Source organism: Brachyhypopomus gauderio, unplaced genomic scaffold (genome assembly GCF_052324685.1).
Source record: "Brachyhypopomus gauderio isolate BG-103 unplaced genomic scaffold, BGAUD_0.2 sc118, whole genome shotgun sequence".
Classification (NCBI taxonomy): Eukaryota; Metazoa; Chordata; class Actinopteri; order Gymnotiformes; family Hypopomidae; genus Brachyhypopomus; species Brachyhypopomus gauderio.
This window is the reverse complement of record NW_027506939.1, coordinates 354,979-368,556: the sequence shown is the minus strand read 5'-3', so window position 1 is coordinate 368,556 and position 13,578 is coordinate 354,979. Positions and strand designations below refer to the sequence as shown.

General features: G+C 44.9%; 1 protein-coding gene across 3 annotated transcripts in view; it reads right to left on the bottom strand.

Moving 5' to 3' along the window:
• Positions 1 to 15: 15 nt before the first annotated feature.
• The window catches only part of nlrc5 (NLR family, CARD domain containing 5), a 28,255-nt gene continuing 14,692 nt past the window's right edge, over positions 16 to 13,578 (bottom strand). For all 3 annotated transcript variants that reach the window (XM_076993643.1, XM_076993645.1, XM_076993644.1), the window contains 23 exons: positions 13,091 to 13,180; positions 12,715 to 12,780; positions 10,011 to 10,094; positions 9,798 to 9,881; positions 9,598 to 9,675; positions 9,415 to 9,501; positions 8,840 to 8,890; positions 8,612 to 8,656; positions 8,414 to 8,497; positions 8,236 to 8,319; positions 7,982 to 8,062; positions 7,805 to 7,888; positions 6,361 to 6,447; positions 5,999 to 6,082; positions 5,472 to 5,564; positions 5,295 to 5,378; positions 5,044 to 5,127; positions 4,785 to 4,868; positions 4,463 to 4,546; positions 4,261 to 4,338; positions 4,047 to 4,130; positions 3,765 to 3,848; positions 16 to 1,489 (listed from right to left, as the gene is read on the bottom strand). In XM_076993643.1, coding sequence (XP_076849758.1) covers positions 1,417 to 1,489; positions 3,765 to 3,848; positions 4,047 to 4,130; positions 4,261 to 4,338; positions 4,463 to 4,546; positions 4,785 to 4,868; positions 5,044 to 5,127; positions 5,295 to 5,378; positions 5,472 to 5,564; positions 5,999 to 6,082; positions 6,361 to 6,447; positions 7,805 to 7,888; positions 7,982 to 8,062; positions 8,236 to 8,319; positions 8,414 to 8,497; positions 8,612 to 8,656; positions 8,840 to 8,890; positions 9,415 to 9,501; positions 9,598 to 9,675; positions 9,798 to 9,881; positions 10,011 to 10,094; positions 12,715 to 12,780; positions 13,091 to 13,180 — 1,837 coding nt within the window. In that variant the 3' untranslated portion in view covers positions 16 to 1,416. The remainder of the gene's footprint in view (positions 1,490 to 3,764; positions 3,849 to 4,046; positions 4,131 to 4,260; positions 4,339 to 4,462; positions 4,547 to 4,784; positions 4,869 to 5,043; positions 5,128 to 5,294; positions 5,379 to 5,471; positions 5,565 to 5,998; positions 6,083 to 6,360; positions 6,448 to 7,804; positions 7,889 to 7,981; positions 8,063 to 8,235; positions 8,320 to 8,413; positions 8,498 to 8,611; positions 8,657 to 8,839; positions 8,891 to 9,414; positions 9,502 to 9,597; positions 9,676 to 9,797; positions 9,882 to 10,010; positions 10,095 to 12,714; positions 12,781 to 13,090; positions 13,181 to 13,578) is intronic.

Below are 13,578 nucleotides of genomic sequence, written 5' to 3'. Positions count from 1 at the left end.
CAGTGACAAGGAACACACTGTTAATCTCTCGGGCTTTTATTCATTCAAAGGACAAATGTGAACACAGCCAACATCCATTATTCAACTCACATAAAACCAGAGGTGGACGTTCAAGGTTCAGAAAGTAAAACTCCTTCCCAGGGTTTTATTCAAGCTTGCTGGATTTTCTAATTAGTGGCAGGTAAAATTAACACTAATCAACACAGTCCAGGTATCCTGAGCAAAATCTTGGTGAGGACTTTTACTCTCTGAACTTGGAATGTCCACCTCTGCATAAAACCTCAAAACACAGAAAGAGCATTCATACATATTAGGGGTTAATCCACATCTGATGATGTCCAAACTCTGGGTAGGATTTTCCCCCATTTACACAGTGACTTTTCATTAACAGAGTTTGAGTGCTTATTTTCAGATTATTTAAACCAACTAAAATGTTTTTAGTGTAGCAGTTTTAACTTTTATTACAATTTACTAACTCAAGGCAGCCAACAGAAATTTAGTAACCATATGTCCTTGTATTACAGTGCACAAGCTGTCATCTCATTAAGTGAAACGATACATTTCAAAACAAATAATGCATTTCTGCTTCTTAATAAAACATGTAAATAGTCAATGGGAGCATGACTAAGCAAATACAGCTGGGTAGCTGGGGAAGCCCTGCCATGCAGAGGTGAGTGAGATCTGGTCTACTCTTCACTCGGTACAGGAATAAATAAGTACAGTTCCAGGAGAACACAACGAGATGTCCAGGATGGGTGTACGGAAGAATGCCCTAACGTGCCACACTCAGGTTATTAGTAACTCCCTTCATTTGTGTGCTAAATCTGACCATCCAACAGCCAATCCGCCTAAATAAAAAATAAAAAATAAATAAATAGTGCTAAAAATCAAACTTTTAGTCTCAAATAGGTATCAAGCTTCGTCACAGAGCAGTGCATTCGATTAACTATGTTTCCATGACGAATGGCTGTGGACACTGTCGTCTCAGCAATGACCCACAGGGAAAGATAATTGAAGTGGCTCCCTTTGGCACAAAAGATACTGAACCATCGGCTCCAATTGGCCTGAAAGATCATAAAAGATCGGCTCCCATTGGCCAAAAGATCATAAATGCTCGGCTCCAATTGAAGGGCCGGTTAAAGGGCCGGTTCTGGCCCGCGGGCCGCCAGTTGAATAGCCCTGGTCTAGTGTGTCCTACTGAGATTGGACACCTGGGCATTCTTCCCTAAACCTCTGACTCCTGCATGACTAGATCAACTGGATGTTTGATAATGTGGTTGTTTAAACGAGGTAATGTGTTCTCCAAATAATTGTAAACAAGATACCACCTCACGTCAATTAACAGATTAGGAAATTCAAATATGAAAATGAACAAATGAACAAATCATACCAACAAACATGAAGTGTTGGATCAGATTAGGTTGATGAGAAATTTAGTCTCTGGTCCCTTAAAATATGGTCATCTTTCACAACAGGATTCCTCCAAAGTCTGAACAGAGATCACATTGTTATATTAAACACATAAACTAAAATACACTTAATATACGCTATACATAATATATACATTAGCTAATATACCAAAGGTAGGGGCAGCAGTAGTGCTGTCTAATTTAAGAGGTACACATATCTAATGGTGGTGGTACTGGGGGGAACTGGGATGTGTCAGGGAAAAGCACCGTTGCTGGAGTTTTCACATGTGCCAAGCCGAGTGCGATCTGACTTCCAAAAATACCCAGCCAGGGGTACAGCGAGACGGCTGCTTCCGAGCACGACTGCTGAACACCGATGTTCCTGACACGCTCGTCCCAGCACAACACCCACTACCAGGGCAATACCATGGCAGCCTCTCTGCAGGCTGTGGTGCTGAGCATAGTCCGTCACCTGGGTGACATCCAGTACACGGTGGGCCTGTGGTCAGGGACTGTGCTTGGCAACCGTGCACATCCCTGGCAACCAGCCACTTACAGACTGTAAGTGTACGTAGGGCATTACTGCCCTCTATACTAATGGAGAACTTGAAAGAACACGTGTCACTCATTTGAACGTAATAGGTACTTTTATAGTCCCTTTATTCTTCTCAAAGATTAGTCGTAGATGCTCATAAAGATGAAGGTAATACAAGCCACCACTTCAGTGAATAAAAACTCTGTTACATAAGACAAGGCTGAGGAAGACTTGCAGGAGCTACAGTCAGAGGAGGCTTGCTCACACGCACAGAGCGCTTGGGGGTCTACCACCAACTCACTGACCTGGGGGGATTTTTATTGGAAGATTTTGATTCGGTTCTTTGTAACTGAACTGCAAAAATCCAAGACTCCCTGTTTCTGCCTGGTCATTTCATGTGTCAAATATCAGGATTCTATCCAGACAGAGATTGTCCACATGAAAACACAGGTGTGAATGGACCCAAGACACATTTAAAACAGATTCACTCCAGCCACTTGAGGTGGTCTGAGACACCTCTGGGGCAGATGGGGGTGTACATGCCTCCATCTTTGCAAGCCCCGGCCAACATGGTACACATGAGCGGGAGGAGGCGAATAAAGAAGGATGTCCATGCCTGGTCCCCGGACAACGCCCACGCCTGGTCCCCGGACAACGCCCACGCCTGGTCCCCGGACAACGCCCACGCCTGGTCCCCGGACAACGCCCACGCCTGGTCCCCAGACAACGCCCACGCCTGGTCCCCAGACAACGCCCACGCCTGGTCCCCGGACAACGCCCACGCCTGGTCCCCGGACAACGCCCACGCCTGTTCCCCAGACAAAGCCCACGCCTGTTCCCCAGACAAAGCCCACGCCTGGTCCCCAGACAATACCCACGCCTGGTCCCCAGACAATGCCCACGCCTGGTCCCCAGACAATGCCCACGCCTGGTCCCCAGACAACACCCACGCCTGGTCCCTGGACAAAACAAGCCACTTAGGAGCTGTTTGCACTGATGCTGTTGTGCAAACTGACTACAAAACAATGCACAGAAACAGAAACTGCTCCTCGGAGAAATATCACAAAGCTGATATTACAAGCCACAATATCACGCAGATTTTTTAACTGACAATAGAGACGCTTTGTAATACCAAATGTAAATGCATGTGGTTGAAATCTCATCAGGATGCAACACACACTGTATTCTCCTGAATGGAGCAGGTGTAAACAGGGTCCATGTTAGTCTGGATCCATGTCCCTGTGGACCGTGTCTACATATGTTCCGATGCCTACTGAACATTTCCTGTGTGCAACAAAAAAAGCTCTGGCCAAATGCAGGAGAGAAACCCCCTCACTGTGACACTTTAAATGAACTGCTGAGTAGTCTCACTCCAACAAATCAAATCACTCCATCAAAAGGGGACTTACACCTACAGAAATACCAGAGGGACAAATACCAGAAGAAATGGGACTGGTGCATTCAGGACACAGACACTGGATTGCTTATTATTAAGCCTTAATACTGAAAATGTCATGGAAGGTCCAGGACCTGTTGACCCACTTTGATGTCTTCTGATATCAACCAAGACTTTGTTAAGGAGATCAAATAACTACTACTATAATAACATTCTATGTTAAATGAGGTGGAAAAAAAGTTAAATTAGAAACATAAAGGAATAAATAAAAATGTTTGTACCTATTAAAGTAGACAGTGACTGCCCAGAGAGTACATATTGAAAACATAAATCTACACACACACTTAAGCTCATAACCAGCTAGTACCAGCTGAATCGTTGCATTTTCTTTATTAGTATGTATCAATTCTCATCTGTCAGTTACCTGATGACTTCAACCCCAGGACAGGACAGCAGGCAGGTGGCCAAGGCTTTCGCTCCCACTGTGTTGATCTGATTGGCCTCCAGGCTGCAAGCCACAAGCACGTTATTCACACACACATGCACACACTTCAAAAACACACCCCTGTCCATAACCGTGTCCATAACCATGTCCGTACTCTTGCTTGTACCCATGTCTGAACCCCTGTCCATACCAGAGTCTGTACCCCTGCCCGTACCCTTGCCCGTACCCGTGTCTATACCCATTTGTGAGCAGAACACTTACTCGAGTCTCCGGAGCTTAGTGCACTGTGGAAGAACCTCCACCAGTTTCTGCACCACCTCATTACCACACTCGTTCCATGCCAAGCTGAGAAAACCAATAAAAAAGTAATAATAATAAAATAAAAACATGAGACCACAGGAAGGAAATAAGTGAGAGAGCGTGTATGAGAGCATAGAACAGGAACACCAGCGCGTAGCCGAGCGCAGCATAATACCTGATGTCCTCTATGGAGGAGCAGTGCTGAAGACATGCAGCCACAGATCGCAGGTCTGGGGTTCCGATGGCGGTGAGACTGTGAGACACACATTCACTCACATTCACAGCAGATCTGACTTCACAGGTCACACTCCCCCACTCTGTGAAACCCTGAGTCATTAGACGAGTGATTTGGAGAGTGAAGGTGTGTGGTGTCTTACCGTAGGACCCTCAGGGTCTTCACACTGACCAGACCCTCAGAAAGACTTATGGATCCTTCTAAACCTATTTTGTTCTCAGACAGACTTGTACAAAACACAAAAAGGAAAACACGATTAGGCAGTTGTAAGAACACTCAAAAATGAGTTCTCCGACACAGAAACATCAGGAGGTCAATAAAGAGGCCGTGAACACTTAGGTGGGAAAGACTGATTTGTACTTTAGAAATAAATAAGATCTGTGTTTTTTAACAAGAATATTGCCTCTTTGATGTGAAAGTGCTGTTCTTAAACATGGCTCTCCACTGTGGCCGATGTGACTTACTCCAGCTCAGCGAGCTGATGCAGGGACGGGAGAACGTCACGCAGGCGAGAGGCAGAGGCCTGGCCCAGCATGTTCCTGGAGAGCCTGGGAAAGAATCGCAACGTTCACCAACACTTCCAGCATCTGGAGTTCTATCATTATAACTTCTGTGCAAAAGACTAAACCTATGCAAAATGTTGAGTAATGTACAGATTAATATTAGTGCATGTTTGCATCGTTCTTAAATGATGTAGGAGACGATGAACGTGTGTATTTTTACTGGAGCTGTTGCAGATCTCTGCAGTGGGACAGGGCCAACACCAGTCTCTCTCCAGCTCGATCCTTGACACAGTTCTCAGACAGACTGCACAGTACAGAGAGAATATGAACAATGCCTTGTATTTCCATCTCTACTAGAGGGCGCTCAATTGCTAGTACTGTACAGCTCTCTGGGAAAACTTAAAGAACGATCATTGTTGTATTATGAAACTATTACATAAGCATGAGAGGCCATTTAGATCATGCACCTACTTTATTTTCCTTAGCCTGGTCCACATAGGGATGCATTTCACAAGCTCCTCAATCTCCTGATCACCTATTCTCAATCCCTGCAACCTGAAGTCACAGAGAATGCCTGACCATCAAGACTTTAAAAGACTTTTAATTTGAAATCCATGACAGGACAGGAAAATGTTAGCTGTGACTTACTCTATCTCCTGCAGGCCAGTGCAGGAATTCAGAGAGGCCAGCACAGACGCAACCTCACTGCCTTCACGTGAGCCCAACTCCATCTTATTCATGCTGAGAAACACATCACAGCCCAGATGTGACAGATCAAAATGGATGTGACAATACATCGCTTTTGTTTTACTCAATCAGTGTCCTGTTATTAAGTCGACTTGTTAATAAATTGATTAGAGGGTGCAGTGAAAAGACATGCAAGTGTAGCATCCCTAATGTAGTATCAATCACGTAGTATCCTTAATGTAGCATCCCTAATGTAGCATCCCTAATGTAGCATCCCTAATGTAGCACCCCTAATGTAGCACCCCTAATGTAGTATTCCTAATATAGCATCCCTAATGTAGCATCCCTAATGTAGCATCCCTAATGTAGTATTCCTAATGTAGTATTCCTAATATAGTATCACTAATGTAGCATCCCTAATGTAGTATTCCTAATATAGTATTCCAAAACCATTAGCAGATGTCTGATGGAGGCAGAAGTAACCCAACCTGATCTTCTTAATGGAGGTCATGCTCTGGAGACCTTGGGCCAGGCATTCTGTGCTCTCTTCATCCAGCTTCATGGAGTCCAGCCTTTGGGGAGGGATGACAGGAGTGAGACTGCCTTACACATCACAACAGCGGAGCCACCGACACTTCCTTCATCACCTCAAAATCATGTCTGTGCTCAGAAACCACGGCCCACGTGGGACCTTCTTTTTCAGCCACTTTAGCATTTCTGATTGTGAAGCAAGTTAGAAAATGTGTTTGGATCCACAGCATTGAAGGCAGCAAACAGGTCGTAATTACGCAGATGATGCACACAGATGGAGCTCGAAAACGTTTAGGAGCCGGAGAGGGAAGGACCTTACCAGATTTCTTCCAGAGAGAGACACTGAACCAGCCCACGCACCAGGGCACGGCCTCCTGCTGATGTCCAACCGGAGCAGTGGGAGAGACTAAAGACAGAGCAACCATTACATATCCTCGTGTTCTACTTTACTGCCGTGGTCTGAAGGACCACACCAACACAGATAACCACGCTAAAGCTGTGAGTGCAATGTGTGTTAATGCACGGCAAGACTCACTGCACAAACCGATTCAGTGCTCCTGCATTCACATTCAGCCTGATAACCCTGATTCATTTATTCAGATTCACTAACTGCAGAAATACACTAAACACTGTGGTAGTATGTTCTTCCAAGATGCAACATTCACATTAGGACTGGACAATCACCCAATGTCAATATATATCGCGATAGAAAATGTTTCAATAATGGTGACATGATTTTTAAACACATTTTCAATATTTTGATTAATACCATTTACAACATTACGATGTTCATAACAGGGAGCTGCTGTTAGTTCATTCCGTTCAGTGATTGATGACGTACACCATGTGCACACAGCCAGTGCTCAGCAACAGTAGGCTATGCTAGTTTTGGTTTGGCTCCAACGTGACACGTACTAGCTGCAAAATGAGTACTGCTGACCGTAATACAAATATGACTGAACGAGCTTCAACGAGCGATAATAAAGCAGACACAATAGTTGATAAAGGGGAATGTGGTGTGGAAGTGGTTTGGCTATCGAAGATATTAATACTGACAAAGCAGACGAGTTTGTTTATTTGACGGTGATGTCAAGCTTAATGTTCATATATGAAGGCTGAATACCAATAAAAGGTCAACTGATTTATTTGTACTCTTTATTTCTAAAGTAAATGTAGTTTTATAGGAGGAGGTTTCATATACTTGATATTCATTTTTCAGACATTTGTATGTATACACATCTGTTGTGGGCATTCTTGCCAGTTTTCTGTGGCTTTTATATTCATATCGATATCGTAATTATATTGTATTGACCGAAATTAATAAATAAATTGTGAAATACATTTTGCCCATATTGTCCAGCCCTAATTCACATAAATTGCAATTTACCAAATTTGGGATTAGATTGTCAAGAGCACCATAGTGGAAGACTACAGTATTATATATTATATTATTATATATTATATATAAAGTATTATATATTATATTACAGCATTCATCCCAAACCACTTTAACAGAATTTTACTTGACTTCAAAAATGACTTTACAATAGATAAAAGATAGGGGAAGAGGGATAATCTGATTTTAGATAATCTGGTTTTCTTGATCTGGACAGATCAAGTTATTGTTTATAAAGGCACAAATCCATGCTATATGACACATTTCAATCAGCCCAGACCCTCACAAAGCTGAGCATGCCCATGGCAGAAAGAAATCCTCTGCAACATCTAAGGTCTACCGCAGGAGGTTACGATGGGCTTCTTACCTGAGAGATCTCATACGCGTCAGGCCCTCGATGGCTTCACCCAGAACAACAGCTACATGATCACCGATCACATGATGGGTCAAGCTAAGGAAGCAATTCCAACACATCACCAATAGGTGGCAGCACATTGACACCGAGTATGCTGTGTAAAACATGAGGCCTGGCAATGTAAGATACCTCAGCCTCTCAAAGTGCTTTTGTTTGCTCCGTAATGCAGATATGACTTTTTCACTCAGTGTTTCTCCTTTGGAATTGAGGCTGTGGAAATGTAAAATCAGTTAAAAACACTACATATAAAAATAGCTACATTCTTGACCTTTACTGATAAAATCTGTTAATTGATGTAGTTTCATGTTAAATAAAGAGCTGATGTTGGCGTGTTTCCATCTCAAATTTCATGTCTGAAAAAATATTCTGTCGACACGTGTCACCTGAGGCTCCTGAGACGCGTCAGGGAGGGGAGTACCGATGCAAGAAATTCCGCCCCCTCTGGGCCCACCATCAGCCGAACGAACCTGGACGCACAACAGAAGAACGTCTGTCGCACAAAGTACGTGAGAAGTGAGGAGCACACGCAGTTAGGGGTAGAGGTGTTTCAAGTGAACGTACTGTAACTCCAGCAAAGAAGAGGTCTGTTGTAGGGGGGCCTGAAGCAAGGCCAGGTGCCTTCCCTCCACCTCACAGTCAACGAAGCTGACGGAGGAGAAAGGCCCAGTTCAACGTGCAAATAACACCTCATTAACCAACCACCTACAGCCGAGTACCATGGCATCACTGACACCATAATATATGCAGAAATCAACTGACCTGAGAGAGTGTACTACAGATAAATTGCCATTTTCAGAGGAAACTCTGGGGAAAACAAAAATAAATAAATAAACTTCTCGGTTCTGCTCCTGAATTCTGCCCCTGACTTCTTGGCTCAAATGTTTACTACATTCCTGGTAACAGATATGAATTGATCATACGACTGACGTGTCCTGCTGCAGACATTCACATTTTATCATGTTTAGAGGCCAGTGCTCTGCCACTTACCCAGGTGGCGGGAGACTTTCAAAAGAAAGGTGAAAACAGGTCTTTTCAACCCTGTAAACAGACATGTGTTTCTATAGTTTATGGTTTCATTTTCACCATAAAAGGAAACATACAAACAAGGCCAGAACCTGATGACAGATATTCTGCAATATTATAGGCTCATTCACATAAATTTGTTATATATATTTGGTTGTATGCTTCCAGTTCTCCGTGCTTTTACCGTCATATTCAGACAAACATGGCAGATGACGATTCTATGACAGTGGGCGGTCAACCAAACATGCTCGCTGGAACAGGTGTTAAACCACACCCACACACCCTAGGACTGATGAGTCCATGTGGATGTTTTTGAGCAGGGCACTGCTGTTGTGTTTTAAATGACTATTTAATGTCACACTGTTTTGGAATCACACAAGCATGTAAAATATTTTATAATATATTTAAATCTTGAGTTGCTTTTATGCAATGGTAAGCCAAAGATGTCACACCGAGACTCATGGCACCTCTCTGTGGGCCAAGATGTCACAGTGGGAATGTGGAATATTCGTTGCGGTGAGATCGGAGTGAAGATGTACCTGATCTCCCTTGTGCAGGGGTTCAGGTCCAAGCAGCTAGCCACGAGGCTAACAGCAGCTTCCTCTTTTATCCACGGTTCCTCGATCCTAACCAGAACAAACCAGACTAACCACTGCTCACAGTGAACAGATAAAATACATTGTAAAACGACACCACTTTCTGTTTTGTTTTGCCATGCTTACCGGATGATTCTGTAATCACTTCTCAGCTGTTTAATCAAATGCTGAATTTGCTCAGCTTTCAAACCGTTGTTCTGCAGCCTGAAACAACAAACACGGTGCACACATTACCGTCTGTTACGTTACTAAACACTGCAATACACATGTGACCCAGAACAGGAATGTGGCTGCATGTCTGAACACATTTGTCCTGTGTGTCTTACTCTAGAGTCTGGACGGTGGACACCTGGGGTAGGTTGTTCAGTAGATAGGAAATGCCTTGACTGCCCAGGATGTTGGATGCTAACCTAGAGACATGGAGTGTAAATCCTTAACAACACTGAATTAACTCACTAGTAATTTGCAACAAATAGTAGTGATAAATGTTCACTGAAACACAGTAGTACGTCCCCACATCTTGCCTGGTGTACACTCACTTTAGTCTGAGCTGTCCAGGACACCTCCTGAGTATATGAATGAGCTTCTGCAAATGGCTGACATCAAAACGACACTCCATCAAACTAGAGAAGGGAAGAGAGACAGCCACAAAGAGGATAGAGAGAGAGACACACAAAGAGTAAAGAGGGGGAGAGAGAGAGAGAGAGAGAGAGAGAGAGAGAGAGAGAGAGAGAGAGAGAGAGAGACGGAGGAAGAAGAAGAGGTAAAGGGACAAGACAAAGACATTGTACATACTGTTACACTCTGGTGTGACATTTGTGGTTTTTTTTTCTGTTCTGTCTATGCCGGACTGACACTGGTGACACTGGTACTGGTTAAAGGATGCGTTCTAACCATTTGTGACAAACACCCACATCCACCAATGACGTGTCAGTTCATGAAGCAGAACCTTTGGTCTTCAAGTGTCGTTGAGCAGAACAAATGCCGTTGACTGATGGGGAACAGCTGTTTGTTTTCTTTCAGCGTGTGTGTTTCTTGCCAATTAGCTCAGTAGCTAATTTTAGAGTGGGTCCATTGATGGTGTCAAGAGTGTTAGAAGTGATACTGGCAAAGCTGCTATTGTTGTAGCTTAACACCTACTGACCCAGTGTTATAGATGCATTTTTGGCTGGGAGGTGCTTTCTGAGGACTACTGACTGTGCTGAGAGATCATTACTGACACTGCCGTGAGATCATGTACTGACTCTGCCGTGAGATCATGTACTGACTCTGCCGTGAGATCATGTACTGACTCTGCCGTGAGATCATGTACTGACTCTGCCGTGAGATCATGTACTGACTCTGCCGTGAGATCATTACTGACTCTGTTGATGAAAAATCATTACTGACTGCCGTGAGATCATGTACTGACTCTGCCGAGAGATCACGTGCCGACTCTGCCGAGAGATCACGTGCCGACTCTGCCGAGAGATCACGTGCCGACTCTGCCGAGAGATCACGTGCCGACTCTGCCGAGAGATCACGTGCCGACTCTGCCGAGAGATCACGTGCCGACTCTGCCGAGAGATCACGTGCCGACTCTGCCGAGAGATCACGTGCCGACTCTGCCGAGAGATCACGTGCCGACTCTGCCGAGAGATCACGTGCCGACTCTGCCGAGAGATCACGTGCCGACTCTGCCGAGAGATCACGTGCCGACTCTGCCGAGAGATCACGTGCCGACTCTGCCGAGAGATCACGTGCCGACTCTGCCGAGAGATCACGTGCCGACTCTGCCGAGAGATCACGTGCCGACTCTGCCGAGAGATCACGTGCCGACTCTGCCGAGAGATCACGTGCCGACTCTGCCGAGAGATCACGTGCCGACTCTGCCGAGAGATCACGTGCCGACTCTGCCGAGAGATCACGTGCCGACTCTGCCGAGAGATCACGTGCCGACTCTGCCGAGAGATCACGTGCCGACTCTGCCGAGAGATCACGTGCCGACTCTGCCGTCAGATCACGTGCCGACTCTGCCGTCAGATCACGTGCCGACTCTGCCGTCAGATCACGTGCCGACTCTGCCGTCAGATCACGTGCCGACTCTGCCGTCAGATCACGTGCCGACTCTGCCGTCAGATCACGTGCCGACTCTGCCGTCAGATCACGTGCCGACTCTGCCGTCAGATCACGTGCCGACTCTGCCGTCAGATCACGTGCCGACTCTGCCGTCAGATCACGTGCCGACTCTGCCGTCAGATCACGTGCCGACTCTGCCGTCAGATCACGTACCGACTCTGCCGTCAGATCATTACTGACTCTGCTGAGAGATCATTACTCACTCTGTTGTGAGATCATTACTCACTCTGTTGTGAGATCATTACTCACTCTGTTGTGAGATCATGTACTGACTGCTGTGAGATCATGTACTGACTGCTGTGAGATCATGTACTGACTGCTGTGAGATCATGTACTGACTGCTGTGAGATCATGTACTGACTGCTGAGAGATCATTACTCACTCTGTTGTGAGATCATGTACTGACTGCTGTGAGATCATGTACTGACTGCTGAGAGATCATTACTCACTTTGTTGTGAGATCATTACTCACTCTGTTGTGAGATCATTACTCACTCTGTTGTGAGATCATTACTCACTCTGTTGTGAGATCATGTACTGACTGCTGTGAGATCATTACTCACTTTGTTGTGAGATCATTACTCACTTTGTTGTGAGATCATTACTCACTTTGTTGTGAGATCATTACTCACTTTGTTGTGAGATCATTTCTGACTCTGCTGTGAGATCATTTCTGACTCTGCTGTGAGATCATGAGGTCTGTGTCTATACACAGTAGGTGAGGGCAGTGTTTCTGGGTAGTGTAGTCCTTGGATGAATAGGCAGGGTAGGGTTGTGTTTCTTTCTGCTCTCTGGTCCATAGCTAACCTCATCCCATTTTTCTTTTGTGCTGTGCACATAAAAAAGTCACAGTACGATATCATGTCCTGTGAACTGCCACACACACACTGTTGCATCTTCCTGTTACCTAGGCAATCACCTCAGAGGAGAGCGGAACTGTTGTGTAAATTTACATATGTAACCGAAACTATTTCAGCGTCTGGCAAAGTGGAAAACACCAGAGCACAAAATCGCACTTTCACTTTGACTTTGCCGAGGGTGTGGCGTACACAGACAATTGGCCAAGGTTATATTGTGGAAACAGACAAAAGTCTGTTTGTGTGGGAGACGTGCTGTGAGAGCTACCTGAGAGTCTTCTCTGTGTAGTTTTCCTGCACCAACCGAACCAAAGATTTCTCCTCTGCACCAAGACTAAAAGGGGATTTTAAAACACATTATGATGTGTAAATGTCATTTGAATGAAAGAATGAAACTTTCACACACCAGCAAGAAGCAGCACACAGTACAGTTGCACCAATGTACATTCACATTTATATTTGGGGGGGGGGGGGGGGGATTCTGTTCCAGTCGTAAGCTGGGCACTCTTCACCCTCTCCTATGTGGTCCAATAACTTGTGGAACTAGGTTCAGATTTTAATAGCTCATGGAAATCAGAACCTGTGAGGTAGGCCTTACCTCACTCCCACATCAGACACTCTCACACAGGTGAGGTAGGCCTTACCTCACTTCCACAACAGACACTCTCTCACAGGTGCTCAGCGAGGCGGCCAGATGGAGGGCTCCTGCCTCACTCAGCCTGTTGTCATGTAGGCTGGATAAAAGACCAGAGACGTAAAACAACCCAACGTTAAATGAAAAGGGGCATCACTGGTCTGCAGCTTTCATCTCCTCTGATTTAAGCCTGACGTGGACACGTTAGAACTGATCATCCTTAATCCAATTCATGGAGCATCTGACACCTTACATTTCTAAATTCAAGGAAAAAAAAACAAAAAAACATACTGGCTTTGCAATTTAGGGGCAGTTTGGATTTTGAAATGGAGTTTCAAATGGAGGGCAGGTTTCTAAGTGTATGGATCTTATCAGAAACAGTATGGTGTTTCTAAGAACAACACCTAGCAACAGGGGTTTTGGTATACAGTTTGCAGTCTCAAATTGAAAAGAGGTTTGCATGCGTATGCACCATCTAAAAATCTAGCAGTGTTTCTA